Source organism: Oryctolagus cuniculus, chromosome 11 (genome assembly GCF_964237555.1).
Source record: "Oryctolagus cuniculus chromosome 11, mOryCun1.1, whole genome shotgun sequence".
NCBI classification, from domain to species: Eukaryota; Metazoa; Chordata; class Mammalia; order Lagomorpha; family Leporidae; genus Oryctolagus; species Oryctolagus cuniculus.
Window position 1 is genome coordinate 74,928,214 of NC_091442.1, and position 21,894 is coordinate 74,950,107.

A 21,894-nucleotide genomic window follows, 5' to 3' on the forward strand; every position below is an offset into this window, starting at 1 on the left:
AAGCCTACCAAAAAAAAAAAACCAAAAAAACCAAAAAAACAAAAAAAAACATTGTGGCTAGGTGAAGCAAGAAGTGACCAATTCTGGGATATGTCTGTTGGCTCTCCTAGTAAATCTAAAGCCACGGGCTCCTATGCCCAGCTTCTGTCAGTCTTAGGTACTTTTTTGGTCCTGTGGGCATTATATTTTAATCATTTCCCCAGTCTAAAAATAGAAATGATCCTATAAGGGAACAGCCTCCTTTCTTTGGCAATTATTTCCTGAGAATTCTAAGTCCTCGTGGCTAACCTTTCCTGCACACCTGGTCGCACCTCCCAGTATAATATAATATACGTAGTCAGGCTTCAGAGAATTTATTTCAATTTACATACAATCCTGCGAATCCGCTGGCGAGCTGGATGGGAAATCTGACCCAGCACGATCTTCCTTGGCTCTCCGCGTTAACAGCCCTAGGCTCCAGCAGTCCCTCCGGGGAGCCGCAGTGGGGTTCAGGAGTCGGCAAGAGGGGTGAGACTGCGGGGCTCGTTGCGCGGAAGATTTACAATGTACTTCTGGCAGGCGGCTCAGCAACCCCCTCTGTGGCTGTGGGTGTCTGGTGTGACAGAGCGGAGAAAAGCTCTCTAATCTCCCCGCGCCTGCCTCTGCCGCTCAACCGCTCCCCTCCCTCCCGCCGGGCTGGCCTGCCTCCCCGCGCGCGCTCTCGCTCGCTCCTTCGCCTTTCTCGGGGAGTTCCAGTCCCCGAATGCAGCTGGAGTAGCCTTGGCACTCTGGTCCCGGAGCCTGTGTACACAGACACGCGCGCACACACACACACACACACACACGCACACGCGCGCACACGCATGCATACGCGCTCCGGCTCTCCCCCCCGGGGAGACGGAGCAACCCTTCATCTACCTGAAGTGGATGGCCGGGCCGGACACTTCTTCCTCACTTGTCATCTCTGGAGGGCAGAGCAACACCGGAACGAGGGAGGCTCGCCGCCGCCGTCCGGGCTTGCCACCTCACGCCGCCGCCTGCCGCCGCCGCTGCTGAAAGTGTCCAGGGCGGAGGAGAAGGCTCCTCCAGGCTCCAGGACAGATCCCCGGCGTAGCTCCGCGGCCCTGGGACTGGGCGCCGGCTGATTCCCTCCAGTCTCTCCCTCCAGCACTCCCGGCCATCCTCTCCTCTCCTCTCCGGCTGCGGGGTGTATGGCTCGGGCGCCTCCCGTGCTGCCGCCGCTACCGCCGCCGCCGCCGCCGCGAGCACATCCCACCCGGAGGACTGCGCGCCGCTGGAGTGGGGGGAGAAAGCGGAAGCCCTAACTTCCCTCCCCACCGCGCCCGGTCCTTCTCCTCAGCCCCAGGGCCCGCAGGAAGCCAGGCGAGAGCGCGGCGGCGGCGGGGGCAGAGCCGCGAGCCGCAGGCGCGCCGCCGGGGCGGGGGCAGCACGTGCCCGGGCGCCCGGGGCTCGCCCGCCGGAGAAGTAGCGCGCGCTGAGGCGAGCGAGCCGCTTCCCAAGTTGGGCGCGTCCCGGAGCCCCGCGCCCCGCGCTTCGGCCGCCGCGCTCCGGAGAGGGCTGGGCTGATGGGGGGCGCCCCGGCTGCCGTCGCCTGCGGCCGGAGCCCGTCTTAAACAGAACCCTGGTCAGACTCCTCAGGGTCCCGGGCGGCGTGGCACCCTCGGCCCGCGCGCGCTCTCTCATGCCCGCTCTGGCGGCGGCCCGGGTGGCCCGCCCGCGGGGGGTGCTGGAGGGGGCGGGGGAGGAGGAGGAGGAGGCGGTGTGATGGCCCTGGACGGCGAGCGGGGGGAGCAGGAGGAGGAGAAGAAAAAGAAGAAGAAGAAAAAGAAGAGGAAGAAGAAGAAGGAGGAGGAGGAGGAGGGGGCCGGGAAGAGCAGCTCACCCTTCGCGGCCGCGATGGGCGACGACGACGCCGCGCTCCGGGCAGGCGGCAGGGGGCTCTCGGACCCGTGGGCGGACTCGGTGGGAGTGCGACCCCGCACCACCGAGCGCCACATCGCGGTGCACAAGCGGCTCGTGCTGGCCTTCGCTGTGTCCATCGTGGCCCTGCTCGCGGTCACCATGCTCGCCGTGCTGCTCAGCCTGCGCTTCGACGAGTGCGGGGCAAGCGCTGCGCCGGGCGCCGACGGCGGCCTCGCGGGTTTCCCCGAGCGCGGCGGCAACGCGAGCCTCCCGGGACCGGCCCGGCGCAACCACCACGCGGGCGGGGACTCCTCGCAGCCCGAGGCGGGCCGGGTGGCCACCCCGGGGACCCCTTCCGCCCAGCCGCCGTCGGAGGAAGAGCGGGAGCAGCAGCAGCAGCCCTGGACGCAGCTGCGCCTGTCGGGCAACCTCAAGCCGCTGCACTACAATCTGATGCTCACCGCCTTCATGGAGAACTTCACCTTCGCCGGGGAGGTCAACGTGGAGATCGCGTGCCGGAACGCCACCCGCTACGTCGTGCTGCACGCCTCCCGGGTGGCGGTGGAGAAGGTGCAGGTGGCCGAGGACCGCGCGGCCGGCGCTGTTCCGGTGGCTGGCTTTTTCCTCTACCCGCAAACCCAGGTCTTGGTGGTGGTGCTGAACAGAACCCTGGAGGCGCAGAGGAATTACAACCTGAAGATTATCTACAACGCCCTGATCGAGAACGAGCTCCTGGGCTTCTTCCGCAGCTCCTACGTGCTCCACGGGGAGAGAAGGTACGGAGGGGAGGGAGGCGGTGCCCTGCGCCGCCCCACCCCGCCAGGCGGCTCGAACCGCGGGGCGGCCGGCGACCCCAGGGACCCGGCTGGTTTCCCACGCTAGGGAAGCCGGGGCGGGGGCGGGAGGGAGCCAAGCAGGGTAGGATGCTCATCCCGCACTCGCGCCGGGGCTCGTCCTGCGGCCAGCTCCGAAAACTCACTCACCTGTGCCAAAAGCCGTACGCTGCTCCCTCCTCTAGTGCGGACCTCCCCCGTTCCTGGGTCGAAGTTCTTAAGCCCCGCGGGCCCTCGGCTTTCTCTGACAGAGCGCGGAAGCTGAGCGAAGCCCGAGTGACCTCCAGAGATTGCCAAGTTCCCGTCGAGGGGAAACGCGGCGAACCCCCAAGGCCAGGGCAGCGGCGCACCCCGCGTAGGGTGGTGGAACGGGCCAGACACCCCGCATCCCTAAACACGCTCACTTCTCTGCCTAGGAGGAGCCCCTCCCGGCAAGTGCAGCGGGAGAGGGTGGGCTTCGGCTGCGTAAAGTTTTCCCAAAGTGCAAGTTGGGATTCGGAGCGGGAAGAGCGGTCCCCAGTGGGGTGGGGGGTGCCCGTGTGACCTAGCCCGAGCTGCCAGCTCTCTGCAGACGCTGGGTCACCTCAGTTGTTGGTGCGTGCGGCGCTGCCTCTGGGAATGACTGCAGTGGCTAAGGGTGGGAAAGGCAGCGTTCAGTCTCAAATGCCCAGTGAGTGAGTGCCTTTGAAGTGCTTTAGGTCTGAGCGGTACTCCACTTTGTAGTTTTTGAGAGGCTGCGGGTTTTCTTTTTTCTTTTCCTTCCTACGACTTGTTTAAAGCCCAGACTTTGGAATCCAACTGCCCGGGTTCGAATCACCGCTGAGGTGGTTTGAGAAAGGTACTATACCCACCTCTAGTGTTCATTATGCACTGTTCAGGAACCCGATCCTACAGGAAGCCTCTGGGTAGATAACTGTCATCAGCATTCTCTGTTTTACAGCTGAGGCAATAGAGACACAGACAAATCTCGTAACTTGACCCAGATCACAGTGAGCTGACAAAGCAGGGATTTAGAAACAGGTAGTTTGGCTCCAGAGCCCAAACTTTGAATTCTAACCTGGGGATAATACTACCTGTTAGAGGATTTGTGCAGATGTTTGTGATCAAATATATTGAAAAGCATTTAACCCTGTGCCCGGCTGGGGTAGGTGAGCTTTCTATAACAGTAGGTTCTGTAATACATTGTGCATTGAGTGACACTTGCTCTTTCCTCTTGCCCATTGCATTTAAAATAACTTCGGTTAATTAACTGCTGACAACCAAAGTGGGCTTAAAAATGAAACCACCAACTTTAGCAGAAGAGGCAATGTGGAGGTTAGTAAGGAGGCAAGAACTCTCCTTTTCTCATAATAGCAAAACAAAACAAAAACATCAGGGCTCAGAGCAGCCAGGGGCACGTCAGGTCTTCAGGGTTGTCATTAGAGAGCTAGGTTTTCACCTTTGGTTCTCTAATCCCTGGTCGAGGGCTCAGGATGTTGTGTAAGAGGCTAGGAAAATTCTAATTTTCCTACAAAAAGTTATTTATAAATGCTGTGAAGTAACCTCATATAAATAAACTGCTCAGTGCATTAGTAGTTGCATGAGAGTTAAAGCCTCCTATAAATGAGTGTGTAGATTATTCAATTTCTACCTCTTCTGATCAGGTACACATAATTTAAAGCTCTTTCCATCACTTTCAACATACTGTAAAGAATACAGATTAAAAGTACTTTTTAAACCCACAATCATGTCAAACATGGGAGAAAGGCATAAAAGGCACATTTGCATGTTATGTTTAGAAACAAGTTTGTTACCTCTGAATGTCAGTGGTGGGAGTTGCATATCATTACTGATAAATTTTGCTGTGATGAAATAAATAGGTCCAGCAAATCCTGTTTTGAGCTATGCCAAAATACATTTGGCAGAGCTGAGCTTGTTTTGGTCAGTGCTTTCAAATTAACAGAACCCTTAAAACGACCAGCTGTTTCTGCTTGACCCATAACGGATTTCTTGTACCCCTAGTGCCTATTTGTATTCAAACTTTCTCCTTCAGTTTTCTCCAAAGATGTAAATAAATTGGTTGAAAGTTTAACCTAGTGCACATGTATGGTTAAAACGTGCATCCCAGTAGGACACCCCAGAGTGGCTTTGTTTCTAAGAGAAAGTCCTTCTACCCTTCCCCCCTTCTTCTTTGACACCACAGTGAATCTGATCATTTCTTGGATGTTTCTACCAGGATTGATAAAGCAAAATAAATCTAACAAACCATTTCACACTATGTCAGCATTCCATTTTTAAACTTCTTCCTTGTTGTTTCTGAGGCTACTTGAAGCTTTTCTAAGCAGACCAATTTCAGGAACTGAGCCAGAGTTGAACTTTATTGGTATTGATTTTGTCCTCAAAATGCAATGTAAATTGGCATTTTAAAACCCACTTTCCAAAAGGACACAGATGCGAACTCTGAATTTTCATTTGATTAATGATTAAATATCTTGGTGTTTAGTTAGTCATAATTTTTGCCAATTAAATTATAGAATTAGTTTCATAATGAAAATATTTAATCTGCCAAAGGTCTACAATGAATTACTTGAAATACTTAAAAAAAAGTAATGCTGCAATTCAGTTCACTTTATTTAGCCTACATAAAAACAATAATTCATTGATATCCTAACAGTATGATTCTTCAACTCACTCCTCAGAGATATGAGAGGGAGAATTTTGGTAAGGGCAGGAGATTAGGTTCTACCATGTGCCACATGCCTTTGGCCTCTGAAGGGTCTGATCTGCCATTCATTGTTTTTGTGCTACAGGAAGACTTACTTTTTCTGGTTTCCATACTATGGTGAATAAGGGTTAGAAGACAGATGCCCCTTGGAAGCCCAGAATTCCCCAACGCGAGGCCAATCTCCTAGTCTTAGGTCATCATTTGTCACAGAGAGAACACCTGTTGAGTACACAAAGTATGTACTCTTAAAATTGCAATGTTTACATACAAGCAGTAAATTATCTCCACTAGGCAGAACACATACTCTCACCTTTTCCTCAAGAAGGTGTGCAGCATGCAGATAAAAGGAGTGTACGTTTATGCCATCTTTTCTTAGAATTTGTTTGCCTAGAATTAGGTAAAATGTTCATTTACCTGAAATAATCATTGCTTTTCGGTAGCCAGATGGTGAGCACACCTATGTTCAAAGTAGGCTACCTTAATTTAGATCCAGATGGTCCGCTTGAAAGAGGAAATTTACCCCAAGTAAATGAACATTTTAGATATTTTCAAAGGGGAGACTGTCTCTCTTTGACAGAATTTGATTGGGTCTAGAAAATGCCAAAGTGACACGAGACAGCATAAAAATAGAAGGTCTTCTTCTATAAAGGATTGTTTAGAGAGAAACTGTGATCTTCAAGTAAAATGAGAAAATAATAATTGTAATTTTCAAAGAAAATTGGAACCATGCTTCTGCAAAAATCTTGGAAGTATGGAAGATTTTGTCTTTTAGTAGACATGTGTTCTTTTGTAGTTTAGTGTGCATAGTTTGATGCTGTGTTAGTTTTTCTGGAATGAACTAATAATGATATTTAATAAAACCAAGAAAACTACCTCATTGTTTTTATGCTGAAAGCGTCTCTATTTGTCCTACTCAATTTGGGGAGCAGATTTCCATGAACAAGGGGGAGCTCACAGATTTTTTGCCCCTGGATAGAAGTCTATGAACTGAAACAATTTTGAGAACCATTTGTTTCTGTGAAAACTTTTTAAATGGTTCCTTAATGGACATACTTCATTGTTTTCCTGTCAGGTACACATAACCTCATGGCTAAACTGAGTCCAGTGTACACTTTGATCATAATTCAAAATGCCACCAATAAGTCTAACATATATATATGAATATGTATGTAAATATCTATATACATACACACACACAGAACTCTGGCCATCTAAACTCATGCAGGAAAACTCCTAAAATTTGTGTTTGTCTTCCATATTTTCTATGGTGCCATCTGATTTGCTCACCCTGGATTATAGTAATAAAACATAGTTTCTCTGACAGAGTTAAATTAGTTTGCTCCTGTTTTACTTTATTCAATGCAACTCCAAACAGTCTGTCTGCCCTGAATATTTTTTTCAAACAAAAATGGATCTGCTACTAGCTTTCTCAGTATTTATTTGGTATGTACAACATGTTTTCCCCTCATTTTTGTCACTGTGTTTGGTTATGGGCTTGGGACAAGATGATAGGGCAGTAGTTTAATTTGCTTGGGAATAATGACATTAGGTCAATATGATTTTAAGACTCACATCTTTAGGCATGACTTCAAAGAATAATGCAAAGACAGTAAGGAAGAGTTATTTTACCTTTAAAAAGATAAGTATGTTACAGTCTGTAAGGACGAGCATCCCTCCTTTACTCCTGCGCTCATCTTCCCGCTTCACAGCAAGGATAATCATCATCCCATTCTGTTCCTTCTCACCAGCACCACCAGTCATCACCACCATCACCATTATCATCATTGTCATCACCACCACTACCGTCATCACCATCATCATTTTCATCATTACCACCACCACCACCATCATCATCCTCTTAGTTCTTGACATCCTCACAGGAGTACAGCAGTGGCTGGTTTCCCGTAGAGTTTTTCAAAGTCCCATGCCCCCCTATTTCCTAGACTTAGTGGAAGCCCTCTCTTGCAGACAATTTTAGTATGCAGTGTTTGAGAATGTTGTAAAATGAGGAAGTATTTTCTGCTCCTCCCTGTGTGTCCAGTTGCACAGCTTGATGATGCTGGTGGGACCGTGGGGCTGGACTAAGATCAGCAAGGTGGTGTGGGGCTGAATTGTGGTGAAGGGCACAGGCTCCCTGCCCTCTGCCTCCAGACCTCTGGGTGCCCAGGAGGGCCTGATGCTTAAGGGGCTCTGACACAAGCTATGTAGGTGCCGGCTAAATTGGTCCCTCCCAGTGCACGCCCATGTTGAATTGCAGGATGAAGTTTTTAATTATTGAGATCTCTTTCTTCATTATTGTGCAGCTGAAGGAAACCAAATCAGATGATGGACAAAGAAGTTTACAAACCACCATTACTTTGATCTCTTTTTGAGAATAGATTCAAGACTTTTGGTTGTGCTAGAAGATGGGAAAGGGTGTGTTTAATGTGTTGATTCTCCTCCTGCACAGTGACGCTTGAACCAGACTGCGTGCCTTCATGTCTGACTTTGCAACTCTAACTTCATGACCTCAGCCAAGTTTCCAGGTTGTGCTCTGTGGTCCTTATCTGGAAAATGGAAATAAAATGATAACTGTTTCATGGAATTTTTGTAAGGATTACATAAAGCTCCTAGAACAGTGTCTGACAATTGGTCAGCACTTCGGACAGTATTAAATATTATATTTTTACATGGCTGGAGGTCTACTATTTTTGCTGGTACAAAGTCTCATAGGACCAGTGTTCTTGTTTGGAATTTCCCCTGGCTCGTTAAATGATGGGGCAGTGGTCACTGTGGACAATCTTTTGTTTGCTGTTTGTTTTGCCCCCAAAACAGAATGCAGAAGATGAACAGGCAGAGAGTGGGAGAGAAGACCCAGAGTGCTGTCATCAGGAAGAGGTGAGGGAGAGGGCAGGCTGTGATTTCATGGTGAGAGAAATCCCAAGCTTGGATCAAACATCAGGAGATGGAGAGGGTTGAGGGAGTGGAAAGACGGGGGCAACAGAAGAAACACACAGCCCTCTGATTTTAGAGTGCTCTGTCTGCCAGTTGTGAGAATAGCAGGAAACAGCAAAGGGTCAGGATGGTGCCATTTCACATGGAGGAAAACCCACAGCACCAAGGAAAGAAGGATCTGGCTGGCTGGCTAGACTTTATGTGCGTTTCGACAGTAGCAGTACTTTATAATATTCACGTAATGTTTTTCCTCTTTCCACTATAAAACAAATGAACCTCAGACACTAATTTTATTTATTCTTATGAAAACCTAATGTTATGGCTTGGGAAAGCAATTTTAGTGCATTCCTAATACTTTTCATCAATGGTGATCAAGTACTCAGTACTCATTTTTGATGAGTATTTAGTACTACATAACTGGGGAAACAATTATGAATAGTATGCTCTGTTTTTATAACACGATTATTCACATATGCAGCACTTCCTACATACATATTGCTGGCATTATTGCATTATGTTTTTAGTTTACTAGAATGGTTATTTAAAAAAATAGACTACACACTTGCTTATATCGTTGAATATTCAGCAGGAGTACTTCTCTTTTGAAATGGCAGAGGTTTAATGACTCATTGAAGTACATAAAAATACACACAGTCTAAACAAGGACCCATTTGAGCTTAAAATGTTTTGTCATCGAGTAACAATTTGCATTTTGATTAACAACCTTATGTGACTTCTATGACCTTGTAACTTGGTTCATTTTAAATGGGACAGATGTCACTCCCATGACCTTGTAACAGTCTGCTTACTGCAATCAATTGAATAGTAACTAGATGGCCCTTGGAACTTTTCATTTGGTCTTGGGACTTTTTATTACCAATCTTAAACTATTATAACACTAGGCAAATTATAATTGCCTGGAGAAAACACTGCTAAGATCAGAGGGCTGTGTGTTTATTTTGTTGCCCCTGTCTTTCCATTCCCTCAAAGGTCATTTTTCATTGTGTTGTACATGTGGTATGTATAGATGTGGCCCAAACAGAAATCTTGCAAATATCCCTTGCTACTTGTGAGATTCTCTTGGTTTTGGTGGATGCTATAGTCAAAAGCCATGAATTCATCTGAATACTAACAGTGTTATGTAAATCATTGTTTCCTTTGCATATCTTACCTTTATGAAAAATCAAACTGAAAAATAACGGAGCAGAAATTGTTTTGTATCACATACACGTAATTTGTTGGCAGTATCAACCAGCGTTAATGCATTACTTCTGCTGAATGTTATCATAATGACTTGACACAAGTAGCTTGCCTAGTGAACTTCCGCAGAAATATGAAGAAATCAATTCTCTATATCCTTCAGAGGCAACACAGAGCTTTAAGCCCTCCTTCTTAGCTCAACTAAAATGTCAAATGGACAAGTTAAGAAAATCAGGTAATTTATTTTAGATAGATGAGAATTAAAATACTTGTGTGTTTTCATATTTTTCTAGGTATGCTAGAGTGACATTCTTCGAGTGACACTTCCAGAATGTCACATTGGAAGTGGAATTTTTGATGGTAACAAAGGGCTTCATTAAAAGATAAGAATTATTTTATTTAAGAAAGCAAGAGAAAAACAGACAACACAATACTTTTCCCCATTACTTTCCAACTCCTTTTGTTGTATTTTACTTTTTGCTATATTTCCATGATATATTTCATATATACATTGTATATTTCAGTTTTTAATTAATTTTGTTCTTATTAGAGGTGGTGTCCTATAAATACCTCATTCCTGAAATTAACTCAGAAATCCTCTATTTTCTTGTCTAAATCACTCTTTCTACAGGGCTATTTGATGTTTTTAATGACACTAACCAGAAAAGTCTCCCTTCCACCAATTGAAGGCAATCATAAAATCTATTATGGTGAGAGCAATATGTATTTTTGAAATCCTGTAGGCACTGTTGCCTGTTGAGGGTACTAAGCTGAAACTGGCTCTCTCTTAGAGAAGTGAATATCAAGGGTGAGAGAGGTGTTAGAGAGGGACTTGTAATACTGTGTAGTGAAGCCAGACATGACAGCACATGGGAACTCCATATGTGTGTCAAAGCTTTTTAGATGGGTTCTGTGTTATCGTAGTTATCCACTCATTTTTCCATCCAACTTTGAACTTTAAATATCTACCCAGGTTTCAAGACTGATTCTTGGTTTCCTTTACCATAAAACCTTCTTTGAGTTCTTTAGGCTGTTGCTTCTTCAGTGGGGCGGTTTTGCCCTCAAGGGGGCATGTGGATGGTGTAGAGACATTTTGAGTCGTTGTAACTGGGGAGCAGTTATGCTGCTAGTGTCTACTGTGTAGAGGCCAGGAGTTCTGCTAAAATCTTACAGTGCATAGGCTGGCTCCTCACATTGAGTCGCTATCCAGACTAAGAGGCCACGCTGGAGAAGCTCTGCTTTAGGGAGTGCAATTTCATTATCTGTTTTCCTTCTTTATCATGACTTTTTGCATGATATCCATTTAGGTATATGGTACTTCAGAAATTTCATGGAAAATGGAATTACAAGATAAATTATTTTGGTGCAAAATTTTTTGAAATTCGTATATAAACACTGAAAAGCTTTTCATTTATATATATTTTCCATGAACTTTTTGAAAACCTCTCAAAATTTTATTTTCCTAGAGTATAAACTCCTTGCAGGGGGGTGTATATTTATACTTTTCTCCTCGGTGCTGCACACTCAAAAATGAAATTAAGAGGAGCAAATGCACCATAGAATTTGTAGTAAAAAGCCATTTAGTGGTAGTGTAATTTAAGTTTTTAAATGAATCTCATTACACTGGGGGATATGTATTTATGGTAGGATCTGGAGCCCGGGAAGGGCCTTAAATATAATCTAGTCCAACTGCTCTTCTATACCGAGGGACTCCTTTTGATTTTCTAAATACTGAATTGAAATTCAGTTGTAATCACCCTCAGGTGCCAGACTGTGAAATTGGTATTTCCCCATTTAGACATTATCAGAATATATGGTGGCCCTCTGCATAGATATATACTGTGTGTATGAATTCATTAAGAATCCAAATAACAGAAAAAGCCATGCAATTATCTTCATTGTTGTTTTCAACCCTGAGGATGAGTGGTTTTAACTGGTATGTTCCTTAACATGTGTACTCACTAAGTAAGGCAAGAGGAGACTGCATGTTTTCTCTGCATAAATATTTGGCTTATGAATTTCTCATTAGCCCAGCGATATTTACATCATCTACATCTAATAAATTCCTGTCCATTTATTACTTAATGTCAAAGACACTTTTGATTTTTACTTAAAGATGAATGTATTCTAATTAACAACCTCTATTGAACTCTGGGAGAACTTTTCCCATAGTGTAATTAGTTGTCTTGTGCATGTCTGAGTACATATAGGTAAACACACATGCACAAACATTGGCATTTTTTTTCTATTTGTACTGCAAAGAACTTAAAGACAAAATTGGTTATATCTTTAAAAAAATAAAGATCCTAGCAAGCGCCTAATATGGTGAAAAGCTCACAAACACCTTACCGTGTTGTTATTCAGTGATTAGAATTGGAATTCTCAGATTCTTGAAAATTAAAAGGGAGCCCTTTTCCTCATTTGTGAAATTCCATGGATATCTTTTAAATAGACTCCGTAGAGAAATATCAAGCTCAGTGGACATTTTAATTAGTAAGTTGAAAGATAAGATTCATGAGTAATATGTAAGATAAAAGCAAAGGACGATAAAATTGTAAGTGGGTGCATTTTAACTAAAAGCTGCTGACATTTCATTAAGCAAAAACGTAATATTACCAGCAGAAAATAACAAAAAAAAATTACTGCGATTCTGGCAATTTGGAAAAAAGAGCTATTGTCATCTACAGCTGAAGTAAAACATTGTTTATAACTTATAGGTAAAAATTTTACTCTTTTTTTTTAAAGATTTATTTATTTATATGAAAGGCAGAGTTAGAGACAGAGATAGCAAGAGATCTTTTATCTGCTGGTTCACTTCCCAAATGGGGTGGTTCGAAGCCAGAGGCTAGGAGCTTCCATGTAGGTGTAGGGCCCCAAGCACTTGGACCATCTGCTACTTTCCCAAGCACATTAGCAGGGAGCTGGGTTGGAAGCCAAGCAGTTGGGTCTGGAACCAGCACCCATATGGGATACTGGTATTGCAGAAGGTGGCTTTACCCGCTACACAACAACACGGGCCCCAATTTTACTGTTTTTGAAATATAATTTGCTTTTAATCAGACATGAAGTGTGTGTTCTAGTCTCAGCTTTGTGTTAATTGCTAATGTAACTTTAGACAAGTTAACCCTACTGGATCTACTTTTTCATTTCAGAAATTCATGAGTGGCACAATTTGTTTCTAATATTACTTCTAGCTTCAATCTTATATACATATAAAGATTTATAGTTAAAGGTTCTTTCTTCTATATTATCTCGTTTTATCATTTTGACACTTTTGAAAGAAAAACATAGAAAACACAATTACTATTCTTCTACCAATGAAAAAATAGGCTAAGGCAGTTAAGTCACTTAGCTAAGCCTGGTGTGTAGTAGACCAGTGCAGTTTAAAAGATAGCTCTCAAAAACTTTCTTACAAGATAAGTACACAATTAATCTTTAAGATTTCTTCTTTCTCTGTTTCAAAATGCAACTTTTAGAAAGCAGACACTCAGAGATAAATGTAAACTCCATCATTTTTAAATGGAGTGGACTTACACTTCCTGGTGTGAGCCAGGGTGGCCACTGAGATTCTACATGCACATCAACCTGTATTGATTGGTGGTAGCTGCCTCAAGTCCTGTGCTGAGAATAACTTAATAATTTCGATGCCAAGTTCAGGCTCAGTGAGAAAATATGCTGTGATAGATTAGCCATGTGAAACCTGGGTGGTGGGAAGGGGAGTGATGGCAGAGCTACTCACAGAGGAAAGAGCCTTTCAGAGAAATTACTTTAGAATTCAGTAATGGCTTACAAAGTGCCTGACGCTGACTTGCCTTGCATTAAATTTTGTAAGTAGTATCATTCAAAAAAACTGACTTTTGCCATGAATGTTTTCTTGTTTAGAACGGCGTCTTCCTTAAAATGCTTAATTTGAATGTCTTCACTTGTAACCATTAAGCTGGGACTTGAACCAGTGCCCGTATGGGATGCTGGCACTGGAGACTGCAGCTTTACCCACTACACCACAGTGCCAGCCCCACTCACTGCTATATTTTATGTAGACATTTATTATGTTAATATATTGACAGGTAATACATATATTATATGTAGTAAAAAAATTAAAAGAAGAGACTTTGGACTATTCAGTATAGAAGGTATGTTACTGTCCTTCAAGAAAGGTTTAAGATAATGGGACTAACATTGGAGCATGCCATATTGGTGTGCTAGTTCTGAGTACTGGCCCCTCGATGTCTTATCCAACTTGCTGTAAATGCACCCAGGAAGGCAACAGATGAACCCATATGGGAGGCGAGGATGCAGCTCTAAGCTCCTGGCTTCAGCCTGGCCCCGGCCTGGCTGTTGTGGCCATTTGGGGAATGATCCTTCAGATAAAAGATCTATCATGCTCCTCCTCCTCCTCATCTCCCTCTCCCTCTGCCTCTGCCTTTCAAATAAATAAGACTTTTAAAGATTGAAGACAGTGTGACTCAAGCATTGCAGTTTATTAACAGCTGCTGCATACTATTTAGAGATAGACACTTTACATATTTTTCCTCTAAGCTTTACAATATAAGTTAGTTGATTATTTCTTTTTTAACTTAAAAAACATTTACTCTAAAAGCAGAGAGAGACATAGAGATATCCTATCTAATGGTTCATATCCCAAATTCCCCAAATATCCAGAGTTAGGAGCTGGGAACTCACTTGGAGTCTCCCATGTGGTTGGCAGTGACGACTTGAGCCTTTATTGCTGCATCTCGGGTTATACGTTATCAGGAAGATGGAATCAAGAGAGGATCTAGAACTGAAACCCAAGCTCTCTGATATATATGGGATGTGGACATTCCAGGCAGTGTCTTAACCCCTGTGCCAAACGCCTGTTCTATTATTTGCTTTTTAAGAAGTGAACAGCCATATGTCAGGAAAGTTTAGTAATTGCTGAAGATAAGGTTAAGCTGTGGATACAGAATTCAGACCAAGATTTACCAGATTTCAAAGTCTTTTCACAAAACCAGGCAAATCTTATAATTTGAGGCCACAGATATTTCCCAGTGATTGTGTTATTTATATATCTGTGTATTATTTTTGAATTTTGGCCACATTGTCTTTACATCTTATGTATCATCAGCTTCAGGAAGGAGCATGAAACACCATAAAAGAGAATCATTATTTTCCAATCTTTGCTGATATGATTGTCAATGAAATGTTTTTCTGTGGAGTATAATGTTTCACCAAGTAAGCACCTCTGTGGGTTTAGAGAATTTACTTTAATTGAGACAGAAGCTTCCCTGGAGAACTTTTATTGTTGGGAACGTAGATTATATATGAATTGTGCTTTCATGCTTTTCAAGCACTAAAGTTCAGTTCAGAAAAAAAATTGCAATTTGGCAAAATATATTATCAGCACAAGCATATAATGTGGCTATAATTTAACTCAAGCCATAAATGTAATTAAGAATGTCCTTTTATTTATTTTTTTTTCAGATTCCTTGGTGTTACTCAGTTTTCACCTATACATGCCAGAAAGGCATTTCCTTGTTTCGATGAGCCAATCTACAAGGCCACTTTCAAAATCAGCATCAAGCATCAAGCAACCTATTTATCTTTATCCAATATGCCGGTGGAAACTTCTGTGTTTGAGGAAGATGGATGGGTTACGGATCACTTTTCACAGACCCCTCTCATGTCCACATATTATTTAGCCTGGGCAATTTGCAACTTCACATTCAAAGAAACTACCACCAAGAGTGGGGTCGTAGTAAGTATTCTCAAATTAATGATGTTTTTGGTTAATGCATACTCTTTGAACTAACTTGATTTCTGGATTAGCATTGAATCATTTCTAACCTCTTCATGGCTTACATAGCTGAATCCTTTCCTTAACCCCTGGGGGCCAAATTGTCTTCCTGGTTTCAGAGTCAGATAAGCTGCCTCTTCTATACCCAGCCCTCCTGTTCCTTTAACCGCCTCCACCTGCCATTCCCAACATCCTGGTCCCTCTTCATTTGTAACCCAGTTCCTGGGTGTCTGTAGAATAGCTGCTGTCTCTTTTGGGAAATTGCCTAGTTCTGTTTGTGTGGCTGGGAAAGCTGCTGCTTTTTATTATAAAATATTTCAAATGCACATAAAATGTGGCACATAATATAAAAACTCCATATACCTAGTAGCCAGATTTATAGAATCTAGACATTTTACCACATTTTACTGTCTTTGCCTCAGTGTAATTGAACTGTTGAGAAATAAAACATAGTGGGTAGAGTTGAAACCCTCGATGTGAACCTTCCTGATCTCATTGCCTGGCCCCATACCATTGACCCAAATTTAGTATTTGCCATTTCCTTGCATATTATTGTCTAATTGCTAGTTATTTGCAAATATCTATTTATAGCATATATCAGGCTTTAAAATTGCATGCAAATTTAATGATTTAATATTATAGATAAATTTTTAATGATTTAATATTATAGATAACATTCTGCAACTGATTTTCAATTCATTTTATTTTTGTAGGAAAGCTTAGATATAAGGAGCGCTATCTGCGTTCGATTTATAATAAGAGTCAGGAGGATTGTTTTTGGTCACTGTCCTTTGTGACACCATAGTGTCTTAAGAATTTTTCACATACTACTGCACCGCATGAGTCTTGGTTAGGCCATGCTGAGTTAACAATTTCTTCCTTATTTCAGTGGTTTATGTGATATGATAAATATGCATTTATTTTAATTTTCATATTGACCCTAAAGCAAGGTATTATGATTCCACTTTTTCTAAATGAGCAAATTGAGGTTTAAAGAGATTAAGTAATTATCCCAGGGGCAAAAAGTAAGCAAGTGGTAGAGCTGTAAATCAAATCTCTGTTGGTTTGATCCCAAGTTTTAGGCTTTTCTCTGTGCCCTAGGAACCCTGTGATTGACCATTTCTCCTGTATGTCTCTAAGGGAAGTCATGATGTGCTTTGCTCATCCAATGTTTATTCTATTCAATATATCTTGAACAGAATAAAATCTATATTTTTAATCTGTAGGATGTTCATAACTCTATAATAACCTAAATTAAAAAAAACAGTTTTGCATAAAAAAATTCCTCACTGTGTAAATTTTAATTTAAATCATTGTAAAACCTACTTAAAAATAAGTTGCATACAAAATTAATTCATTACTGAAGAACTGCAAATACTGAATTTATCTAAGCAGTCATTAAAATAACGTGTTCAATGCTGACCATACAGGTCAAATGCCTCTTTACTCCTCGGGGGCTTCTAGCCGTTTATATGTGGAATTCCTCTGATGTCTGTTAATGCTTTTTGTGGACATTTCAAGGCTGTACTCTTTGGGCCATACACAGAAAAGCAACAAGACATCTCGTTTCCTTTTGCATCTTCAAAAGTTAATGATTGAGTTGCTATGGGTCAGCTAGCACAGGGTACACTGGAAATGCTTTTTCCTAGTATGTTTTCTTTAAAGTATCTTAAGTGTTCTCAGTCCTACACTATTACGCTTGTTGCTAAGTGACCCATTTTTAAAGCCAGATACACTCTAATTATTTAGATGTGATTTTTTATTAGAGTTAAGAATCTCTAAGTAATTAGTAAACATTTTAAAATTCCTACTTAATGATTTTTATGTAGGAAAGGAGAAAACATGTTACCAGAGAACATTGAAAGGTCAACTGAAATAAAAATTTTAGATTATATAATCTAATAATACTAACATCAATAAGAGGGAACACAAAAGTGCCATCGCAGCTCTTATTTATCAACTGTGGAAACACAGTTTGAAACTTGACTCTCTTTTTCAGTCACCCCTTGGAAATCCAATCTATTTTCTTTTCATTGCTTTTTTTCCTCTTTATTACTGGAAGCACATAGGAATGACATTTCTCAACCCTTAACAGCTGGAAGGAGTGGAAATTTAGCTTTAGAGCCTAGGATGTGGGATAGTCATGTGAAGTCCAGGGGGTGGTTTCAGGTCAGAAACCAAAGCAATTTTCTTTGAGAGAAGAGAGAGGAGCTTCAGTAGCATAGTAATAGTGCCCAGTTGAATTGTAGCAGTGCCCTAAGTATGAATATTTGAAGCATCATCATCTCCATCATCACTTGTTTATCAACTCACCTCTCCTTTGTGACATTATTCCAAGTAATTAGAAAGATAAAGAAAATGCAGCCTTCAAACAGAATCCACACTTGCAGACATGTTTTGTTTACCATCTTCAACACGGCTTGATATTTTTCTAATTAGTTGTCAACATTTAGAAATTGAGAGGTTGTGCATAAATTATTTATTTCTGGATTTTTGTCAAAAATTGAAAGATCTTGTAACAGTGGGCTCATATTCCCTGCTTGGCAACATTTGTTGCTTCATTTATTCTTTTAATAGTTTTTGAATGAATGTTGGATGTTGTTTGAGGCTGTAGAGATAAAGCAGCAAACCAAACAGAAAAGGTTCCTGCTCTCAAGGAGTTTACATTCTACTGGGGTGGGAGAGGTGATAAATTAATAAAAAGTACAGTATGGCAGATGGTGGTGTGTGCTGTGGCTGACTCATTTACAAGGGTATTTGTTTTACAGTGTAAATTAATCCAGATCACTTTTGTTCCTCTGTGCACAGTCTACCTCAGCATTGTGTATTACCTGTTTAATTCTATGGTCATTTGGATTTTCAGCCCTTCTCTAGAGGCGTAATTCAGCAGGGTTGCCAAGAAATATGCATGTGAAAAGCACTCAGTTCACTAGATGTGAATAAGTGATGCTGGTATTCACTAATTGCAAAATGAACATTGGACATTGTAGAAAATAAATTAACAGCAGTTTAGAAGAGAGCAAAATTGTTAAGAGTGAGAGTCTAGGGACATGTTTCATGGAGCAGATAAGAGTTAGTATGATCCTGAATGCTGATGTTTGTCTCTGAGAAGCAAATATCATATTCATATAATCCTTGGCAAGGGAAATGTTATTAAGACAATACCTAAAGGCAGATAGGTATATCTCCATGGAATGTGGTATAATATTATGGTAATAAAAATGGATTTTAGAATCAGATAGGTCTGTTTCAGAATTTTTGCTTTGTGTTCCTGTGACCTTGGTCAATTACTTAATTTCTCTTTATACTGATTTCATATTTGAAAGCTGAAAGTATGAATTTTTCCTTTGCAATTTTGTTCTGATTACTATTGTGTCATAATCAACTGTTAGAACTGAGTGGTATAAAGCAACCATTTTATTCTGCTGAAAGTTTCTATGGGTCAGCAATTTGAAAGGGCACAGTCAGGGTACTTTGTGATTTTTAGTGATGTCTGGGGCTTTGTTTGGGGAGATGTGTTGAATGGGGGCCACAGTCATTTGGGATAGTCTCTCTCTGGTGATTATCCTGTCAGTCAGCTGGGGATGCTGGTCATGCCATCTGTGTGTAGCCTGTCCATGTTACCTGGGTTTGCTCAAAGTGTGATGGCTTCAGATGGCTGGACTTCTTACTTGATAGTTAAAAGTTCCAAAGTTGAGTGCCTCTTGAGAGCTATATGGTCTTTTTTGAATTGTCTTCAGAAGTCACACTGTATCACTTCTGCTACATTTGATTAGTTACAAATCAGTCACTAAAGTCCTAATTTAACAGAAGGAAGAATAGACCTTAGGTTTTGATGGGAAGAGTGCCAACATATTGTGGATATTTTTGAAAACTTACACAGTCTGTTCCCATATACAATATCTGCCTGTCAATGGGTCTCATCTTACTACAACATTGGACTCAAGTCTGAGGTCAAAGATCTCACCATTTTTTAAAAGATTTATTTATTTATTTGGAAGTCAGAGGATATTGACTGATGATTGATTTCACTTCTCAAATGGCTGAAATGGTCAGAGTGAGGCCAGGCTGAAGCTAGGAGCTTCTTCCAGCTCTTACATGTTGAGTGCAGGGGCCCAAGGATGGGTACCGTCTTCTGCTGCTTTCTCAGACATATTAGTGGGGAGCTGGATCGGAACTGAAGCAACTAGGACTTGAACTGGTGCCCATTTGATTTCTGAAGACCTGTTACTTAAAGAGAAAAGTTGTCTATCTCTCCTGCCCCAGACAATGAAGAAATGGGAATACAATTATTGAAATAGCATTCTGTTTGAGAATGGAGGAAATAGGAAGATTCAGTGGTCAATGGTCCATAACAATTCTGAAATCCAGCTGGTCATGTGTTAACAGTTATTTTTGCTTAGTGATAACCCCTGTGGGTTGTTTTTCTTGGCATCTGACCCAAGTCTTTGGGCTCTTACTTTTGCCTTCTAAAGAATTCTTTCTTTCCCAGGTAAGAAGTACTTTGTGTTTGCAATTAAATAATAAATAAAAGTAGTTTGTGTTTGCAATCAACTTGAAGAACCCTGGATTTCCACAAGTAAAAAGTTGGAAGTCCAGAGGTCTGTTTTTCTTTTGTGTTGGCTCTGTTATTTAAGTCCAGGCAAGACTACCTATATTTAAAAAAAAAAAAAGCCATTTGCTTTTGATGTATCAAGCTATGTCCTCTCCAGCAGACAGAACTATACCCACACCCACAGATCTCTTTTAGTTGAACCTTTGCCTGCTTTGCTATGTGGAATAAAGGTTACCAAATGCTCATTATTGAACAGAGAATTCTTTGATATGCCCTTAACATTTTTGTAAAGGCTTTTGCGTTTTTGAAGCAGTTATGGGGAATCATGAGTTTTGGCTGTCTTAAGTCATCATCTTGGCTTCATCTTTGGTTATGTTTTCCTGATAGTGACCTACATATTGTTTTTTTCTGAAACTTTTTCCTACATTGAGAATCTGCCATGTGCAGGCAGGTGGGAAGGTGAATTTTAATTTCAAACTTAGAAAATCTGACTGTTTTGTATTTTTTCTAAGTTTTGGTTGAAAGCAGGACAGGTTGTTCTTAAGCTCATCCCCCCGCCCCCCCTTTTTTTAAGTAAAATCCATGGCCAGTGAGAAGAAATGTGGTGGTACCATCAATGTTCTATATGGGAATCCCCTTAACTAGAAAATATAGCTCAGTAGTTAGATTTTTCATTTTCCTTAGTACTGTAGGTAACAGGGCTATCATCTCCTTCCTTTCATATTCCAATGACATTTACCCTAATGTCCTTTAAGTCTGTAAGCTTCTGCTACAATCCCTTCCTGGCTCCTGAGTTTCTGTCCATAGTCTGGTACCAAAACCAGTGCTATATATTGCTAGGCTTTTGTTGTAGCTGAGTTCTTCCAAAATGGTTCCACTTCAGTATTGTGAAAAAAAAAAAAATCCTAACATTAGCTATAAAAAAAATCACATTTTTTATGCTTGTCGATTCTGTAGATCATGAGTTTGGACAGTACAAAGAAAGGAATGAACTCAGCTGTGCTTCATGATGTCTCAAGCCTCAGCTGGCAGTGACTCGAAAGCTGGAGTCAGAAACGTCTGATGACATCTTTGCTAAGTGTCTTCCCTTGATGTTGGCTGTCTTGTGAGACCTCATTTGGGGTTTTCATCTGGGTCACATATGAGTGATCCCTCCATGTGGGTTGAGTTTCACTGTTCACTGTCTTAGTGATGAGATTTTGTGTATATAACTTAAAAATGGCACTATTTCTCTGTAGTTTCCTACTGAAAACAAAAATGAGTCTCAAGAGAGAATTGAGAAGTATTGATTAATGTACTCTGAGCATATATTCTAGCTTTTAAAAAAATCTTTAATAATGAGTCTTGCTCTTCTCATAGCTTGATAATGGCCCATAGAGAAAGAAAAAATACTAACAAGAGTTGGATTATAATCTATATAAGATTATAAATAGGGACTTCCTGCTTACTCCCAGAGAGTTAATTTCCCTCTTCCTTTCTACTCATGGACTGCTTTGTACATGTATTTTCTCATAGCCATTATCTTGCTGTTCAAGGTTTTTTTCTGGCTGGTTTCTTTGCTCCTTTAGACTGTGCACTCTTTGAAGGCAGGTGTCATATCTTATTTTAGCAAGATCAGTAGTCTACATTATATGTAGAAAATGGTAGGTATTCAAAGTAATTCTACTGGATCTCTGAGTGAATTCCCTTCAGAGAAATCACAATGTTGGCAGTTTCCAGAACCTTTTAGTTAGGTTAATATGTGGAAATGAAAATTTATGAGAAGTAATTTTGAAATATAAATAGCAGTTGTAATAATACAGATAATATTGCTTTAAGGAATTCTGCAAGAAGATATAGGAGAAAAGAGTTCCTAAAGAGTTTGATGCTGAGGAACAAAACTTTATTGCCAATCAGGGAATTAAATCCTATGCAATGTCTAGGCTCTGGAGGACCCTATATATAGGGGAGATGAAATTGGTTGTTTCTTACAAATGCAAAGATCAACAGT

General features: G+C 41.7%; 1 protein-coding gene across 2 annotated transcripts in view; it reads left to right on the top strand.

The window, feature by feature from the left end:
* Window positions 1–1,264: 1,264 nt before the first annotated feature.
* The window catches only part of TRHDE (thyrotropin releasing hormone degrading enzyme), a 427,658-nt gene continuing 407,028 nt past the window's right edge, over window positions 1,265–21,894 (top strand). Inside the window, exons 1-3 of one of the 2 annotated variants that reach the window (XM_070051462.1) lie at window positions 1,265–2,678; window positions 8,254–8,316; window positions 15,037–15,310. In XM_070051462.1, coding sequence (XP_069907563.1) covers window positions 1,765–2,678; window positions 8,254–8,316; window positions 15,037–15,310 — 1,251 coding nt within the window. In that variant the 5' untranslated portion in view covers window positions 1,265–1,764. The remainder of the gene's footprint in view (window positions 2,679–8,253; window positions 8,317–15,036; window positions 15,311–21,894) is intronic. The other variant, XM_051845675.2, reaches the window with a different exon arrangement.